At 40.1% G+C, this 21,016-nt stretch overlaps 1 protein-coding gene across 3 annotated transcripts in view; it reads right to left on the bottom strand.

The window, feature by feature from the left end:
• LOC115246178 (uncharacterized protein KIAA1522-like) overlaps nt 1–21,016 on the bottom strand; it is a 312,320-nt gene that overhangs the window by 270,139 nt on the left and 21,165 nt on the right. For all 3 annotated transcript variants that reach the window (XM_029824830.1, XM_029824832.1, XM_029824833.1), the window contains exon 2: nt 155–288. In XM_029824830.1, coding sequence (XP_029680690.1) covers nt 155–288 — 134 coding nt within the window. The remainder of the gene's footprint in view (nt 1–154; nt 289–21,016) is intronic.

Below are 21,016 nucleotides of genomic sequence, written 5' to 3'. Positions count from 1 at the left end.
CCGTGCCAGGAAACGCACTCTTTCCTGAGACAAACGAGGCGAATGAGAGAGGCGAAAAAACTCTTCATTAAATTCTTGCTGCTTATAATGCAATACAAGGAAAAGGAATGTGTCGGGAGACCATGATACACATACGTATGGATGTGCAACTTACCATTGTGAAGTCTTCTCTTGGAGGTGCGTAGGTGTTCGATAATGGAGGTGAGGGGTCTGCGGCCACCACCGCTGCCACCCCCACAACTCCAGGGGGAGTCCCGCTCCGAGCCGTCCGCCAGGTTGTCACGATCCCTAAAAATAAAAGAAAATGAATTTTATTAGAGAAATGTTTCTCATACATTACACTCAAACGACAACAACAAATAATAACTGTATTTAAGAAATTGAAAATAATACACAAAAATATATTATGTACATCAAAAACATAATGGTGATTCAAATAACATTGTAAAAACAGCGTGATAAATAACTTTATTCGTAATATAACGATGATTGATTAAATATATCGAAACTGTTGACAAATAAATGAGGAATTAAATAAATAACGTATTAATGAATGTGTTATGTGCGATCATATAAAATTATATACAATTATATTATTATATACATATAGTTACACGAATCATTAATTACGTGCTACTTCCTATAATTAGAAAAATTAAAAGTAAAAAAGAAATAATTATTATACATAATAACAATCAAAATAAATCATATGTGATTCTATTAATTACAATAAAAATACTCTCATTTATACATATAATTATAAATATATTAAATAAGAAAATTATCTATTTCGTTTATAAATATGTATGCAACAATGTGTGACTATATGAGACATCTGATAGCAGGTCAGAATTTAACATACAGTTCATTATCACAAACATGCCACGTGAAATTAAACAAACCGTTACAAACTGGTGCGATCCCGTTTGAAGACAGTACTCAGCAATGACGACACGTTCATCAAACTAATGTCCCGTCGCTTGAGAAATGTCTGGCGTATGTACAAGAAAATCAACGGACAGATTATCATCGGGATACATATAATTAGATAACACGACAATGATGATACATGTTACAATACGTACGGCTCGTTCGCGCAAAGTGTCGCAATAAATTGGAAGACTAAAGATCGACATAATGACACGTTATAACCGCGAGGTGAAGCAACGACCGCTTTCTTCCTGGGAATTCCGGGCGCGATTCTTTTTGGCGTTTTGCGTGACAGCCGATAATCACGATTGGCAGAACCTTAGTTATTTGCACCGCGCGTACATAGGGAGAAAAAGTATCGCTCACAGCGGCGTTGAACCCGGATATCTCGCAAGTGCCCATTAAAATCGCGCGTCGGACATGCCGAACAACCTGTGATAAGCGTTGTAATTAAATCGGTCCGATTTCGTAAAAGCAACGAAACAAGAGAATCCGCAAATCACGCCCGCTTCCGCGCGATTCGATACGCGCGCGAACATTTAAGGATGCGCCGAGCGGCCACGAGTCCTATTTCAGTCAGGACGAGTCAGCAGCTCCATCAGAGCACCGATCGCCATCTTTCCTCGCTTCCTGAAGAATTCTTGCATATCATGCCAGCCGGTCTGGTAAGCGCCGTATCGAAGACGTTAAACGAGCAGGCAACACCTGCGTGTCTCCATGAGGATGAGACGCAACCGATGGATAGAGAAAAAATAGAGGAAAGAGATTAATATAGGAGAACAAAGACATTTTATATCTCTTATATTAAATTTTGTAAAAATAAAAATTATTCCATAATCAAATAATTCTAAGCAGACATAAATAAAAGATTCCACCACAATCTGTCAGCGTATTTTCAAAGAAACAATTTAATATTATGGCTATCCTCAATAACGAGACCGACGACCTCAGACTTCGAGGAATCGAGATACCTTCGCGAGAGGATGTCTCTGCGGAGCGAGGTGCCAACAGAATCCAGCCTTTAAGCACCGCGGATCAAGACCCCGGCATTTTATTCGGGTTTCCTGCATGCAGAGAGCCGAGGTACTCTTGTTCGACGAGCATGACGCTCGATTCGCGGCGAACTTATGGTTAGGTCGGCTTACAACCGGATCGGATCGATTCCCCCATGACACGTATGATGGTGTCGTACCGTGCATTATAGAGCCCGAGTCTCGCGATCGCTCAGTCGCAGTGTGGACGGGCTCAAGTTTAGAATTCTCGCGGATCGTAATGCCCGGTGACGACGAGAGGAGATCCGGCGAAACCGTTACCGCGAAGTCGTTAAGCCTCGTCGTTAAGTCGATTATCCGCAACCCTTGACGACGAGGATCTCGCATCGAGTTTCCTTACCGTCCACGATCCACCCGGATCCAGGCAAATCATGTACGTTTATCGTTCGATAAAGTGTCGCCGTTGAAAATGTCTCTCAACAAAGATCCCATGTAGATTCCGATTTTATTGATCGTATCGCATATCAACATTATTACGATTTATTGTAGTACTAATCTCTCTAATGTTATACATTGTATATAGAATTTGTAGATCGTACATTTATCAATTGCTAACGTACGATCGTAAAAAGTTTATTATAGATATTTGAGATTTAGAGATGTACTTAGAAAAAAGATTCTTATCACATTTGATAATAATAAAATGATAATAAAACACAATATGACAATAATACAATATGACAAATATGACAATAATATATACAATAAAATACAAATGACAATATTTATTTAAAGTTGAAATACGATCAAAAAACTGCTCTCAAAAAATTTCATTAGCGAATTGTTGAGTGTGTTATGCATCTATTATTAGAGGAATTCAGAAAGTTAGAGAAAGCGATCTATACAATACTATATGATATAATATTTAAGTAACCGAACAGATGCCGGATTAATCACGGAGCGGTAAATTTTCCCGATATAATACTGGTAGCTAGAAAATAATTAATTAAGGAGAAAGATGACTTAAAGCGGGCCATCAAGAGCCGAGTGGTTATCTCCCGAAGGGTATAAATACTGAAATATATATCCTGTCATAAATTTATGGGAGATACAACAACGAAAAAAATAGAAATAAAAGAAGAAGATGGAAGAGGAGGAAGTTAAAGATGGCGTGGACGACCCGATGCAGCTTACCACCTGTCTCTTACGGTGCCACTTGAGCTGTAATTGCCGAAGAGAGAACGTCGTAATCATCGTCGTTGTCGTCGACGACGGCACCGACGATCGGCGGCGACCGCGACAAGGGTCGACCCTCTTCGAGAAAACTAAGCACCGCAACACAGCGGCCTGCTCTCAAGTACCGGCAGAGTGTCATCAGCGGCTTGCAACGTCGCCGACGACAACGGCCGACAGTTTTCGCGAGAAGCCCAAGGCAGGCCTGCAGCGTGTTTGCCATTACGAACTGCCGCACTCGACGGGCAGAAAAGATTTGTCGAGGTTGCCACTCGTCCCCCGGCGACATCGCTCGATAATAACGCAAAGGCACCGTGACGTTGAAACGATCTTGCAAAATACAAATCATCCAAAAATCTCGGGGAATGGAATGTACAATATATATTAAAAATATATATTGTAATGTACATTAAAAATGTATATTGTAAAAAAAAATATATCTATTGTGTGATGTAAATTTTAAGGATATTTTTTAGCAATATTATAATGGAAACGATAAAGTAGAAAGTTCCCGTTTCTCTCTCAGAAATATTGGTTAAATAGAGAATGTCTACTTCTCAAAATAAAAAAAAAAAAGATACGAAATAATTTAAACAGCAGTTAGCATCCTCACTAAAATAACTGTATTACTTAATTATTGTTTAGTTAACTACAACTGCAGAACTTATTGCAGAAAATAATATGTGCTTTTAGGAAGAATGTTAAGTTTATTATTGTATTTCAGTAGCTCCTAAAAGAATCATTCACTGACGTTCAATAGCCACACAAAATAATCGACGAACAATAAATACATTTCTTGACACAAGAGTCGAGTTTTCATTCATCAAATGCGCTATAATAACAAGTGAGTTCTTTGTTCCTTAAGGATACAATTGTATCTTATTCAAATTCCTCAGACGCAGTGGGAGTCGAACTTCAAATAGATACCTGGCAGAGTTCCCGCTGGTAACAACAGCGAGCTACGCCAAGATCGCCATGTTTCAACGGCACAAACAAATTTCAGAGTAAATTCCCTTAGTGTGGGATACAGAATCACAATCACACCTACAATCAATTACGCATGATCATTTAATACGACTTCCAAGCTTTTTCCGTCGTAAAACCGTAACAATTAATTTTCTCCGAATTAATTTGAATAAATTAAATATAAAATATAAAAAAATATTTTATATATTAAAGTCTATAACTTTCTAAAATTTCCTCGTGTAAAATTTCGTTGAATCTCCAATCCAAATTATTTATGTACACGGAATATTGCCGATAATTTTTAAATTGAATCAAATGTGTGGCAATAATCGTTAGTGGAAAAAAACTGCGACAACGAGAGCGAGATACAAAAACTTCAGATCGAAGATAATTTCGAAGATTATCTTCTCTCGTAGGGTGACCAACTCTTGATCGCCCAATTTCGGGATATCGATCTTAAAAAATCGGGACACGATAAAAAAATCGGGACTTTTTTATTGGTATAATTTTAATTATGAAACATAATGCGGTTATAATATTGCAGTTTTATTGAGTTTTTTTTTTATAATATCAGCTAATACTATAGAAAGAACCAGCTTTTGACTATGGAGGTTCGTTTTTAGTTTACTTTAAATTGATTAATTTGATGGTTGATTCCTATCATATTGACTCTTATCTTTGGTTTGTATCTACTATTCACACTCAACGTCAAACAATCAACAAAACATAACCCTTTATTATTTTTTAATAAAAATAATTATTAGTTTAAAAAAAAAACTGATAAAATTCTTAAAATAAAATTAAAGAACAATCTATTATTATGTTTTATATTATGTGAAAAATCGGGACAAATAGCGTCCCGTTTAAGGTTCTTTCGGGACGCTTCTAATGAGAGTCGAAAATCGGGATGCTCCGAAAAATTCGAGACGGTTGATCACCCTATTCTCTCGCAACAAACCGCATCGAGACCATCGAGATCGCAACAAGCCGTGCAATAAGATACTCCATGACGACTGCACGTGAGAAATAAATACGAGCCGGCGGATTGCATCCATCACGACTACCCGAGGCTACACACTGCAATTTCGTAACGTCTAATTAATCCTACACGCATCGACCAAGCGCGCGCGGACGCAATGAACTGCCTCCGCCGTCGCATAAACTGTGCCACCCGCGTTCCCTCCCCCCGTAATCTCGATCGATCGTACCGCGAAGACAAAAACGCTCATCTCGAATCCACCGACCGATCCGCGGGAGCGTTCGCAAACCAGCCGTAAATCGAATAGTCGAGTGCTGTTCGCGACTAGCGAGCAACGATTAGCGGCTCGCGCGACTATTGGCAGCGTGCAACCGATGAAACCTTTTCGCCAAAGCTCACCGAAGAGATACTGGGGTCAATCCAATAAATATTTGATGCCCTCAAGTGGCGAATCCGTTTTTATAATGATTCATAAACTCAGATTCAATTTATCCAGTATTTATTCTAAGAAAATGAATTCCCAAGTGTCGAAATATATACTTTATGGTATATATTTGATGTATATATGTTCAAATAATAATACCATGATAGTTAAATGTCATCAAGTTATACGATGAATAAAGGAATCTGCGAGAATTAATGTTATCGAAGTAACAAGTTTCACGTCTCACGCAATAACAATTAAATTTAAAGATATATCGATATCAGATATTTAATAAGATAAATTTCAATTAAATATCGAAATAATATTTGTATAAATGCACAAACGTGCGTGAAAAAAAAAAAATATTCTGCCGAGAGAGAATTCATTTCCGTCGCTAGTCCAACGATCTCAGGTATCGATTGTCGGAGCTACGGTTACTACCGATGAGAAGGGGAACGGTATGTCGACACGGCATTGTACGAGTGATCTCAGAATCGGCATGTAATTAGCTGACCCGATAGGGTACCAGCTGGTCGACGAGTGCGCGCGTTAATGTGGCTCTAATGTCGTGGGGCCCCCTTCGCGCGTACTGCCTTGTCGGCTAGCCTTTTAGAGCAGCGGCAGCAGCAGCAACACATGAGCCTTTTCGACGTGCATACGATCTATGCTCTCCTACCATCGTATCGCGCGCTTCGCTTCTCGCTTTGCACGCTCTCTCGTTCAGCATCCGTTAGTACGGATGCGTCGACCGGAGTTACGAGCCGGTCATTTTGCGATTTTTGCCGACTGTCTTGCTGAATTGGCCAGCACATTTGAGTTTAACAAATAATTATAGTGTTTTATGAAATACCTTTCATCAGAAGATCAACTGCATGGAAGAGTTGACATAAAAATAGTTGTAAGTGTCATATTTTTAAAATTAATTTTGCATTCTGCATTATTTAAGGTCAATGGTATAATATTTGTAAACGGCTGTAGATTTATAATATTATTTATAATATACAAAATATTTCGTAGAATACTACTACTTTTTCTTCGTTATTATATATATATTTAATTATTTATTGCGGTCTTATAATAACAAGTAATAATAGTGTTTTACGAAATATCTGTTATCAGAAGATCAGAGCAAGTAACGTCTAGAAGAAACGATAATATCCGAAGACGATAGTGCACGTTCTTCTCCGAGAAATCATTGTCCACGAGTTCGTCGGAGTGCACGCCTTTGCAGTGCTGGCAGAGATAAAAAGCTTCCAGCCAGGTGACCCGCAGAGACGATGACGAACGTGACGAGCGAAATAATCGCTGGCATCGATAAGCCAGGTAATCGAGGCAAGGGTGGCCTGGCAGGCTCTCACGAGGTTGCCTCTCATCAAGGACGCATTAAGGAAGGACTTGCCGGACGTCCCGTAGGGAAGGGGTGAGAACGCACGGCTACCGAGGAGGAAGGACAACATCGATCAAATCGTCTTCGGATCGTTTGAGAGCTAACCTCGAGAAACTTTCAGGCAGCGGTGACTGATACGCGTACAAGGCTCGGAAGCGCTCGCAGAAATTCCACGGCAAAGACCGTTTAATTGACGGACTGTGATGAATTCTTTGATTTAAGAGCAGCGCGCTCCGCGAGGTCTCGAAGATCAGCAAGAAATCCGAGCGCGATGCGATGATAGCCGAGCGTTTCGGGTTCGCTGCTTTGGAAACGGATCTTAAACTCATACTCGAAATTGCGAAAACCGACGCGATCTCTTTCGCGATAGGTCACGTCCGCGAAATTAATCCGCGACGAAAAAGTACACGCTCTAAAGGTACATTTTCATGTGCTGCAAACTCATGCAGCAATGAGGTCACGTGATCGAAATGGACGAATCAGCGGCCAGACCGTCGTCACTCATGAAATTGTACCTTAAGACTACGACTTGCCGTATCAAACTTTTGCCCATATCGCTTTCGCTGCAACTTTCTACAGTATCTTAACGTGGATAACGCCGCGCACGTAACGGCCGACACGACCGCGAAATGATGGACGATCGACAGTTATCGCCGGAACGATCTCAGGAGGAAGTGCACCTGCCGAATCGGGGTCATGGCCATCGTGTGAGGTTCGCGCGAATTGAATACCGCCCCTTTCTCCTCGCGGGAGAAAGACGCCGCGCCGAGAGCTTCGCCTCTTTTACTCTCTTTACTCAAGCTCGATGCTCAGTTTATATTAGATGCAAACGAACACATCAGAGTCTTTCATACGCCGTGATTTCTACTCATTGACATTTGAGCAATTAACGTGAGTTTCTCCAATTTCCAGGATGATTTCTAATAACCGTGTTTTGCGAAACTGGCGAAGCGTAAATACTTAATGCGCATTATCTCGTGTGTGTACGTATTAAAACTGGTTATTCTTATTATTTCTTTAAAGTAACAAGTTGCACGATCAAACGATAATTGAATATAACAGTATTGAGAGCAAAAAGTAGTACGCAAATTATATGAAAATTAGAGATAAAGAACAAGATACGTTTCATTAATAAGTTTTCTTGTAGAACTAATGCCTTCAATGAATTGCTTTGTCACATAATCGTCGATTGGTATTGGGAATCAATCGTAAACATCAAGAACCGATTCCTCAGATTTCAGTTTAGTCACACATGCGCACGTGTAACGCAGCCATTAAATCGTTTCCGCTCGAGTGAGAAAATCGATATAATTCATAATCAGCGTTCGGGATTATTTGGTCACCTATTCCCCCCAACCCCTCTCTTGCAACGTGACAAATTAAATATAACATAAATTTACATTGATATAATAAAAAACATTCGCGGGAAAAATGCAGTTTTCAGCGTTTTTTTTTTTTTTTAAACTCATCTTTTTACTATAATATATATTATAGTTATACAACAAATATTTAATCATATTAAAAATATAATTTTTTGTTCAAATAATTGTTAAATTATTATTGTTGTTATTATTATTAAATACCTAAATATATATTTTTATTCTTTCCGATTGCTTTCCACTAATAGTATACACAAAACCACGATATATTACATTCGCACGAAATATAATATACGAGTTTCATAAAGCGTTTGACAATTGTCATTCGAATCAACGAGGGTTGAAAACATATTCGAGATAAAATGATAAAACGAAATAAAAAACAAACAGCCCAAACGTCATATTGACGATTAGAGCAATCATAAAATTCGTATATTTAACGCTAAATGTGAACATGAAAATAACAATTCTTTTTATTTATATCGAATTTACAGAGCATAAAGTTCGGTACCAAACAATCGCGTTTATTTTTAAACACTGTGAAAAAGCCGAGCCTTTGTAGTTAATAACATCTAATGCATTATTTTACAGCGATGAAAACTCTTTTCGTGACACCGTAAGTCCTTGCTCGGCTATTTACGTAACGGCATAGCTTTTTACATTCGATTGATGCGAGACTGATAAACCGTAAAATCGCGACTGTCCTGTCGACAAGAACCGATAAGAAAAAGAAAGATATACTGATGATGATAATAACACAATCGCACCGCACATCAATGATTCATTTGTCAAGAATGGTCAATTAGTCAAAAGAATCGTCTCCGTGTCACGATAAAATTGCTGCTTCGCTTCGCACGATTTGCTTTTGTATTATACGAGAGCAGAAACTGTGAAGTACTTTCATAGAAAAGGAAAAGTCAAACTAAAGAAATTAAAAAAAGATGTTTTCTACTTTAGAGCAAATTGTTTCTTGGTAATTTGTTTTCTCAACAAAAGGCATTCAAACAATAAGTCAAAATATAAAATATAAATTTTGCATTGGCAAAAAATTATTAAAAAAGAATCAATAGCGGGCGTATCCCCCCGTAAGGTGAACGAGCAGTTCCGTCCGAACGTTAATCAGTAATTCGCCGTAGATTCACCGAGTCGGTAGATCCGCTCGAAGGCTTTTCTTCTACGTTAATTGAAACTCGAATGTCGGAGATAATGGTTTGTACACACTGTACACCGACAATCCTCGTGCCACGGGCGTTGATTATGAAATCACGAAGTGGTAGGTGGTCCCGATTAGTGCTCTTGGCAACGTGTGCATGCATCGACTTTCCCGCTCTGTTATCCAAGCACGTCCGTATATGAGTCTGATTGCTTGGAGAAATCGATATGTTTAAACGCCATGTGTGCTCGACGAGAATTTTGAAGCACCCGATCAAATAGCCCGATTTTCTTTCGATATATACGTGTGAAATATAATATTGTTTAAACTTAAAGCGTGTTTACAGCAAGAGAACGAATCCGAAAATTGCAGCAGATTGATGAGCATGATGATCGGCGTCTTGACGCGGATCAAGGACGCAAATTACAATAATTCTTCATAGACCGGGCCTCGCGTAACCGCCGACTACTGTGCTACTAATTACCGTAATTAGTCGTTTCAAAAGCCAGCCCATGCTGCTTTGTAGTCGCGCGAGAGACAGGCCCGCATCGCAACGCACTAAGAATTTTTGCGGCCGGTGTAATTAATTGCGAAGCTAATTTTTTAATGTCTTAATTAATGCCTGTTGCCGACTCGGGCGTCACTTTGGTTCAGCAACTTAATTATGAGCTCTCACCCTTTAGCTAGGTTCTCAATCTTTTGCATGATTTCTTTGGACTTTTCTCGTCCTTATACATACATATGTATTATATATATGTATGTATGTTTACATACACATATATTAGAAATAGAAATAATAAGTTATATAACATATTAAATATATTATATATTATATAATAAAATACTATAATAATATAATAGTGAATCAACGTTGTGACAAGATTAATGGTAAATTATTCGTGATCGGCCCCCCTTCTCTGCGCATGCGAAGAGGTAGGATAGATAGTGTATGTATGGACCATAAGCTACGCGGTATTCTGCGGCATCGTGCCTTCGGACATGCCGACGTGTCAAGAGGTGAAGGTCTAACACGGCCTTGAGGAGCATCGTACGTTCCGCAATACGCTCGCCGCTATTTCCTCATTGGATCTCGTGACTTCTTCCGCAAACGCCAAATCGGCTTGCGCGTCCAAGCACAACCTCGCCGTAAACGCGAACTTGGTTTTATTATCGACAAAAAAATATTCGAATGCAATCTGGAATGTAAAATGGAAAAGTACATCGCGAATGCATCTAATCTCTCTCTAGTCAACCTGATTTAATTCACTGAAACTTACGTAGCTTGGCTGCCACTACTTTTTGCAATATATACTGTGTACAGACTATAATTACGATAGCATGATTAGCATTAACATTGTAAAAATAATTACAGTAATTAAATCACCATAAACATTCCATGAATAAAATTTCTAATGTTTCATGAATCAGAACGAAGTGTTGGAGGAAAAAAATTTCATCGTTTCGTGGACTTTCACGGTTCAAACGCCAGTAATTATCCCCAACTTTCATCATCATCGTCTGAACTGGTCCGGCAGGTGTAACTGCACCATCGAGGTATAAAACAAGTTAATCCCCAGTTTTCCAGCGACTCCCCGTTGCTAATGTCAAAATGTCAGAGCGCACGGTTGACTGCCCGTAGAAAATGTCCGATAATTATCACGACCGACACGGTGTGCGTACATGCGTACGTGCATACGTAGCATTCTCGCGCAAATGATGCCTAACGCGCAGGTGGTATACGACCGGCGAGCTTCACGCGCAATTTCCCGCCTTACGTTTGCAAATGCGTCCGTTACGAAATACGCCGCGCTAAGTGTTAGAGCTGTGTGTAATTTTCGAACACTTCCGAATTGCATCGCTAAGCTACAGCACGCACGTACAACCGCGAATTGTTCCCGAGAATAAATTCAGCCGAGAAGAAATTTGATCGACTTAGATTTCATTTGCTCTTTCACATTTAACATGCAGACATAATATATATTTTCCCCTTTCCCCTAATTTCAAAAAAGAAAAATATTTGTAAAGATACTTATTTAAAGTGTTTTATTGCAGCATTTTTTATGATTTCATCAGAAATAAAATCTCAAACTTTATATCTGCCGAAAAAATTGTGTAAAAACAATATGGCATGTATATATATATATATATATATAAGAAATCTACTTTTATTTATACTTTTTCGTGATTTTTTTAGATTACGCTTCACAATTTTTATATAAAAAATTATTATAAAACAAATATTAATTTTTACACTGTATATAAGATTTGATTATACATTCGAGAAATCGATCGAGTGAGTGCGAAACTGCGCATTCTCCATTTATTAGAGCGCGGAAACGATAATTCATCGGCGCAAACATTGAATTCATCATCAGTCTCGGGTTTTGCAACCCGTTCGGCCGCCGTTCGCCGCTGCTTCTTTCCGGCCGCACGCACATCGGAGAGAAGCAGGAGGAATACAAAGACGACGATTTACGACTGTCGCCGCTCGCGCAGCGAATTGATTTCACCAGATTTCACGAGCGCGCCCAGTAACCGACCGTTCCCTTCGTCCTTTTCTTCCTTTTTCTTCTCCCCCACATCCTCCTCCTCCTCCACCACCTCCTGTCGGACGCGCGTCGAGACGAGACAGAAGGAAATCCCGCGCTGCCCTTCGCGTGCACCGCAAAAAAGGGCGGTTCGGTCCTTGATAACTACCGTGCACGGTGGTTGCATCGAGTGCGAAGGGAGAAGGGGGGAGGATGGTCGACGAAGGGGGAAGACGGAAGGAGAGAGAAAAAGGGACAGCAGGAAATAGACGGGAAGAGAGCGAGAAAGAGAAAGAGGAGGATGGAGAATGGAAGAGAAGGGGCCTCCCTCCTATAGTTGGTCCACATTAATTAACCTGCTCTCTTAATTGCGCGGCTTGTTTATTGCATGGCCACGGCCATTTGTCGATGACTGCCTTGCGCGGGCTCCCGCACCGCGTAGGGCTATTATCCGATCTCGGGCTTGCTCCTCTACCCGCGCGCCGATATACATATGTATGTATTGTATATCGATTCCGAAGGGTCTCTCTCGCAATCTACATATAGACCGAATACGGCTCTAATCCCGTCGGGCCCTCTAAACGAGGAATATTTATTAAGCTCATGATCGCTTTGAGTTTAATTTAAAAATGACGCGCGCGCGCGCTTCTCGAAATTACATATACAAATGATAAATGCTGTTGATATTTTATTTTACATTAATATAGAGTCGAAGAGAAAAAGAAATAGTTTCTATAAAATAATTAGATTACTTGAAAATAAATGACTTAAATATGCTACATATAGAATGTTATTGGTAACACGCCAATACCTACGACGTTTTGGACACATCCCAAATTTCTCGCAAACGCACATATTTGTATGCCGTGTCAATTTACGCGAGACAGAAAAACGATACATAATTAACAGTTACAACCATCGTCTCGGTACATCGATTAGATACTCCGATCGTGCGCGTGGACCGGATCTTCAATGGTGACGCATCGTGAAAGGAGCAAGGCCGCCAGAGATGCGGCTCGCCTGGACAAGTATAGCCGTCTAATGAAGCAATCCTGAGGAGCAGGAAGAACCGCTTAAGAAGAATGCATTTCTTCCTCCTTCTCCTTGTCCCTCTCTTTTCGTACGATTCCAAGCACAATTCATTCGAAGAATAAAAACGCTCGCTTAGCGAAAAGCTTTCTCACTTGGCATCCGAAAAACATGTTTTCGGAGAACGAGAGAAAAAAAGGGACGAACAAGACGCAGCCGTGAGGTATGATAAAACGGCGACGTGAATCGCTAATTAAGCCAAGGGCGGCAATTAGTAATTACAGTAGCCTCGATCAACGCCGGCGAGCAAGAACAATGAAAAGTGACCCTGCCCGGGCCCCCTTGCAGGGGCCTCGTTCGTGCCCCTCATGGGTCCTGCGCGACATTATCATAAGTCGAGTTTTTCATTGACCACGGTAGCCCCGGAGTCGAAACCGGTCCAGATCGACCCACGAACAGTCACGGACTGCAGAAAGTGCGGTCCAGTCGCAGGCGATAAAGTAAGGTCGTAGCCTCGTAGCGAGATAAAATTGATGATCACGTCCCGCATAAACGGAAGAGCGTCATTTTTTTTCGCAAGGATTCAGATAAAGCTGCCGTCAGCATCGCGCGGGAAACGCATTAACCCCTCTCGCACTCCATCGATACGGTCGATACCGATCGCATTAAACCACGGAGAATATTAATGTTACCGTTTCAGTGTTGCGGTAATTATACTTGCAAACTGCCTAGTTTGTAAGCGCGAGAAAGTCGGTAAAACGACGAGTGCTCGGGTTCTTACCGGTGGCTGTTTATAAATAGTATGATGAAGTTTAATGATCAGCTTCGTGTATGTTTTGCATCCTTACAAATTTTACACTTTCACGATACGCATCCAAGTAGTTAGATTGATTTCTAATAACAAGGTATTTTACAAGTTTTTCATCAAATCAATCAATACAAGACGTATCTTACACGTTTTGACACAGCAACTACGAGTTCAAAATATAAAAATGTTAGACAAGCAGAAAAGATTAAGAATAACAAAATTATTTTAGTAGTCAAAATAGAGTAATTCAACAAATCAGAATTATTTTAGCACTGATGAAGAGAGAAGAAAATATCATCTTTATCTCGTTGAATGATAACGATAATCTCATATAATAATCTCAATACAAGGTAAGATTTTTTTTCCTGACGCAGTCCATAAAATGTCAAACGCTCAGAGCAAAACGACACGCGATATTCCATCGAAAGCTCGTCGTCCACGGCACAGAATATATTCTTTCGAAACAGGACGAGTATATCAATACTAGGAGCAGCACCGCTGATAAGTCCAGCTCGGATAAGGTCGCTGTATAACTCGCACGATTAGTTACACGACGAAGAGGAACTGGTTCGCGGAAATCAGCGTCCTCGAGCACACTGGCGGATAGATTATTTCACGATCTGAAACGCATTCCAGCAAACGGCGATGCATTTAAACTTTATCGCCATCGATAATAGTTTGCTACACAGGTTACGATAAAGTCGAGTATTATCGGAATTCTCGTATCGTTCGACGAGAAACGTTTCATGCCGCGTAGATTTGGAGCACAAGTCGTCATCGGGAAATTGCCGAGAGTAATGATCTTTCAGAAATAGAGCGGATCAAAGATGCAGCGGACTGTGTCTGAGGACAAAACGAGCATCGACAGCGCGCTCTCGTAAAAGATACGAGGGACAAGAAAGCGGAGGTGGATTTTGGGGTCGAGCGGATCGCGGTTCTTCGAGGCGTTCGCGAGATGAAGCGAGAAAGGACGGAAAGAAGGGGAGTGAGAGAGGGAGATGGGCGAGAGGAGAAACGGAGGGAGGGAAACTGAGCATCGAGTTACGAGTACCGAACCTATTTTCGGATCGGCAAAATGCAAGCAGAACGATAGAACCGTGATGCATCGCGGCATACGGCGTAAATCAAGCGACCGGACGCGCGGAGGACCGATTCCAGTGGTAGCAACCCACGCTCGCATTATATCAGCCGCGCGCGGCGCGGTCAGGGGCATATTTATTACCTCGGACGGTCCAGATTGGAACAAATGCTGCGCGGAGCTGCCCTACCGTCCACACGTGCGGCCGAAAGTGCATTATGACGATTCATCACGACGCGAAATCGTTTTCCGGTGTCGACGAAATCGCTCGTGCCAATATCGCGGATAAGTAGATCGTTGAACCCTCAACATTTATGACTCATAAATTATATATGTTTTTTAATACAAAGTTCGAGAGATTATATTTTTAAATAGAAATCAGCAGATATATATGTTACTTCAGTTAAATATTTATTTAGTCAGATATTGATTCTAAGATATTTTTAAGTATTATTCATTAAATTATTTGTCGATATATATATAATTTTTCGCTACTTTTTTTTTTAACTCTTAATATTTTAACATCAAATTATTTCGGAAAATCTACACGCATAAATTGTCACTATAATTTTAATAATAGCAATATATTATCGCTATACTGTAGCATATTATATTATATTAATATTAAAAATTATTACATAATGCTCCTAGTAAATATTAAACTGTTACAAAATTAATATACAATCTTTAGTCAGCACTTTAGTTATGAGATTTTAATGCGCCGTTAAAGACTTGATTTAGACATCTTTGTCATGCCAGACGTGCGTTAATGTTACCTTTTTATTCTCATTTAACGGATGAAGTATAGGACCCTCGACAACGTCAAGATGGTGCGGACGCCGGGCAAGTGTTCTTGTGAACGTATGCAATATAGACGACGTTTACGACAAGGCGCCAAGTGCTTATTCTTATCTGAACCCGACCCGCTTCCTCAAGATTGTACGGGGACATCATATTACGGAAGAGACGCCAAATAACATTGTAACGGCTAAATTTGCTTCTATTTTGCACTGCTCGTCTTTCGAATTGCCAGCGACACAGGCCTCACAATAGATTACCTTCTGACGCGGAAAATAATTTCCTATACATTTATAGCAATCAACGACAAAATGTCATCTGTCTTAACAGTTCACCAGTATGTGTGTGCGTGTATGTGTTATTTTTTAATATAAAAATTATTCGTGTCGCGTACATTATTACATAAAAATATCATAAAGGTAATGGCGAGGAAGATTGAATTGTAAATTAAAACCAAGTCTTAAACAATATTTAAAAAAAAAAAATATATATATATATGTATATATGCATGTATATATGTATATATTACATAATCTAAATTAATAAAAAAATAATTTTATTTTACAACAATCCTATTCTTGCTACATAATTTATTTTATATTCATATTATGTAATAACAACTTATATATATATATACGTCAATATTAAAAATTTTGCTAAAACACGCCGGACTCCAGCTGTAAAGTCGCAGTAAAATATTTCTACGGTTTTATTCTCGGCAAACCAGTAATCTTTGCGAGCGGCGACGCCCTACGACGTCGCGCGCGGCCTGCATCACTGCATTGATAATAACGCACGCACATGGGCGCACGGGTATCTGCGTAAGATAACGCGCGGTGTGTATGGCCGCGGGACAGGAGGAAGTCGGGATTTGTGATACCAAGAAGCCCGTGATTGCCGCGGCCCTCGCGCTGCCACGTTCATTACCGATCGCGCCATTAATTCGGAGCGGGCTGATGGCTCGCAGGCCAGTAAATATATGGAACGATAACATCTGCGGCTTAACATTCGTTCCACGGAATGTCCGCAGAGTTTTCATACCATCGGTTATTTGTCCTCTTTAGCAATCAACAACACCTTCGCGCGTGAAAGACATTTGCAGCCGGTTTCTCGGCGACTTTTCATATCAAATTAATAATCAAATTCCTTTGACAACTTCATGTTTATGTCAATAAAATTTATAAAAAAAGATCATGAAAGCAATTAGAATTACTGTTAACACATCTAAAATAGTCATAATAATAATTATTTTTATATGAAATAATTATTAACGTTATTTCGAAAAATAAAGATATTTCAACGAAATGTTTTTTTAATCTCTTCGCGCGCGACTACTTGTGAGAAAATTATCGTGAGTGTAAAAGCGTTTTGGTTCTTAGTTTGTACGAGTAATTAGATACCCCTGGAAATACATCAGACGCTGACTGGTTCGCCCGATCGCTGCGTGAGTTTACACGAGAGCGGTTTCGCACTCCTAGAGAATAAGCGATTGGCTTACCGGATTGGGAAAGCGATAGCCTTGTTCTCGCGACGTATACCTTCTTTCCTTGTACTTACATGTAAAGTACGTCCGCAACGAGAATCACAACTATCCCCTCTTCGACTTTATAGGCTCGCACGCTTGTACCCATAATTTCCATCGTCTTACGATAGCTCTCTGAGAAGTCTCATGCACTCCCAATTGCAAACGAAATCGCATTAACGCTGCTTCTTGCAAGGATATCACGTATTTTAATCAAATCTAATTTTGCAGTTATATTTTGAAACAATATTTGCAGCTCGAATATTTCATCCTGAATTTTACGATTGTATATATAACTTTGAATACGAGTTAAAATATTAAGTTCTCTCAAAGAAACGCCGAGTTCATCGATATTCGATACTAACGTCTAGCGCGAGGAAAGCGGGTGTGTTCAACGGACACGTGTGCAGGCCGAAGTGTAACCAAACAAGCATCCACTACATCAGTGCCTGGTAACCGGTACTAATACTACAAACGCGGAAAACATCGCGTCTATCCGATCTAGCTTTCAACGCCACACGCAGCTGGTGTTTACGATCTCGCTTCCTTCCTGCCTGCCCGCCATCTCCACCTAGCGAGAAAGAGGATATCGCGATACCCGGAGCAATTAAATCGCCGAGACAATAATTAACTTTACGAGCATCGTAAGATGACCGGTGTCGCACGGGGAATTGGAAGACGGGCTCTCGATCTCCGCGCGATATGAACGATTACAAGCGAGTACGCGACCAGGGCGACAAGCGGTTGCGCCGTGCGAAATTATTGGCGAATTTGCATCTTAATGGAACTACCTACCCGGCCGCGAGAGAGACAGAGAGAAGGAGAGGATCTGCAGCCTGTGTCATAATTTCTCGCGCTATTCGCTACCGTCGACGGCAAAAAGAAAGACGATACCGCTGAAAATAGCCCCGCGGCAGGATGCGTGATGCGTCCGCGTCGCGCCACTCGTTTACGTGAAATCGAAAGTTTCGTAAAAGAGAGAAAAAAGGAGTGCGTGCCGGATAATTGTGTCCCGGCCCCCTTTTTACTGCGAGGGTAACGAGTCGTGAATTTTGAGAAAGAGAGTAACGTTGCGTCTCGCAAATGTCTCGATTGTATCAAAGTAATTATTTATAGTCTCTCTCCCATTCTCTTTCAAATTAATTTTATATATAAATTCAATATAAATTTTATGTATTTATAAATATCTGCATATATCTTTTTACTAGTATAAAATGCAATAAGTCGATAAATATTTATACATATTTGCGGAACAATAAAAAGCTTTAGGAAAAATATAATATTTAACTAAAAATTTATATATTTAAAGTATTCGAATTTATCGAGTACTATCACCTGCAAATATTAAAGTAGAGACGCCCACGATACGTCCCAGTATCGTCTGTCGTGGCGTGAGAGAGGAAAATTCTGAAATAGAAATGCAGGAGAAACGAGCCAGGCAACGGGAGACTATTTCGGGTGAGGTCAGAGGCTGAGGTCAGTCCGCGAGGCCTGGTCAGCCTCCCACGAGTCCTGGAACTCTGCCAAGCCCGACGCCCACGCAACGAACCGAACAGAAACCTGCAGGAACTCGAGCAACGGTACGCTGTATGGATCGTAATCTATGAGATACACGCACCGAGAAATCATCTTGCAGAGCACGCCCGCACGCGTAATTTGTCGACGCATTAGTAAAATTCTTCAGTAATACCCCGCTGATGTTATTTATCTGCTAATAAATGTCAAAGTTATGAGAAAATTATTGTCAGGGAAACAAATACTATATATTTTCTTCTTCGCAATAATTTTTTTTATTCTTTATTATTTTTTTATAAACTATACATTGTTTCCTTCTCTTAAAGAGTACTCCACATAGATTCTAGACCGACTTAATAAAATAAATGTACTAATTATAGATATATCTTAAGCAATAGATAATTTTTATTTGCAATATCTATAAATGATAAAACTATTTCAGAGTTTAGAAGTTCCTATCATTTAAAAGCAAATATATTCATTTATTTTATTTTATTTTATTATAAATAATGCTTAAGAGAACGCTATTAAAAATTTTTAATAATTAATAAAGTTTATTTTTATAAAAATGATCGATGATCGAAACATATCTGAGCATCTATCTCATCATCGTATTTGCAAATAACCGATCAATCTGAAGCATTCGATTAGATCGCGAACTTACGGATGCCAGAGAGTCCGAACAGTCGGTGCAATCGCGTGTCTTCGTCCGAGAGAAAGCGGAAAAGGCATCGCAGGTCGATTGACGATGACAAGGAGAGGCGAAAACGAGACGGATTTAAGACGCTCCCGCTTGATGGAATTTATGGCTATGTCGCGGTGAAGTATGGTAATAGCCGTAACATGGCAGATATTAGCAACGATTACCACTTGCGCCACCGCATTTGTGTGCGCATAGGAATCGCCTTCTTCGGGACGCCTTAACAAGACGTGAATAATGACGATATTTCGCCGTTACGAAACGCGAAACGCTCGATATAGCGAAATAATTCAGCAATAATAGCCGTAGAAATTTGTTTAAGTCGTTCGAAAACATCACCGGTCAACGTGAGAATTGTCGAACGATTCAAGCTGCATCGCGAAGTTGCCTTTTTGGGATATCGATACAAAAATCGATGTTTAGAAATTTTCTTAGACAACCTTATGATTTTAATACTTGTGGGAATTTACTTTTACACATTAATATTGTACGAAAAAATGCATTGATGGAAAATTTCGAATTGAAATAATAATCTATATTTAAACTTCTATTATATAAAGTATCTAATATTATAAGAAAAGAAAAGAGGATTAATCTGTCAACAGAAGAAATTGTAAAAAAAAAATATGATCGAAAATATTTTTTTCCACGACTTTAACAAAGTATGATGGTAAGAAATATATTCGATGCGCTGATCAAAAACGTGAAGTTTCGTGAAGTTTTCTCAGGGGACCCTCATCGAGAGCGATTCCGCCAAGTTTCGAGGTAACGGCAGCATTCGTTGGATCGCGGCCAAGAAAAAGAGAATGGCGTGGGTGAGTCGCGCGAGCAAAGCGAGCTGACCCGAACTCGTCGCATGCGACTCGACCTCGCTCCTCTCTCCTCCCTGGTTTCTCTGAAAATAACTATGCCTCTCGTTTGACGTCATCGACCAATTCAAATCGACCACCCCTTTTCCTTCTTCTTGCCGTCTCGCAATTTTGTTAAGCATTAAAAAATATATATATTAATTCCTAATTAATTTTTAAATAGTCAAACTATATTTGATATTGATATTTTTAATGATCTTGCGTAGCACATGCGAATATTATATGTGCGCTAACATAAAATTTAAAAAGATTTTATAATTATAAAATATTGAATGTGTGTGCCTCGAGGATAATATTTCAACTTACATGAAAACATAATGCAATGTTAGCAAATGTCCCTCTCTCTCCGCGTGCAAATTTAACGAACTGTCCACAGACACTCAATCAGTTAAGTAATCATGCAAGCACGAGAGTACACGGTGAGCCGTGGAAGTAACGGGAAGCGTACATTCGCGTTGTCGTCGTAACAAGTTGCGAAAAGATTGCACGCTCGCGCCCGCGGTGATGGTACGAGCGCGAAAAGTGGACGATCGAGTGACTGGAGGCGGTCGTCGAATTTAACCTCCGCGAAAGGTTAGCGCAATTTTCCTATGAAAATCAGGCCAGAAGGATGGATTGGGTCTCCGCGCGAGTCGATCCGCGCCAACGAGACAAGAACGGATCGAGATACGAGAACGCGATCCCGTAGCAGGGTCAAACGGATAGCGCAATTTCAACGTAATGTTC

Source organism: Formica exsecta, unplaced genomic scaffold, assembly GCF_003651465.1.
Source record: "Formica exsecta isolate Colony F162 unplaced genomic scaffold, ASM365146v1 scaffold14, whole genome shotgun sequence".
Classification (NCBI taxonomy): domain Eukaryota; kingdom Metazoa; phylum Arthropoda; class Insecta; order Hymenoptera; family Formicidae; genus Formica; species Formica exsecta.
Note: the sequence above shows the minus strand (reverse complement) of the source record. Positions and strands in the feature narration are given on the sequence as shown.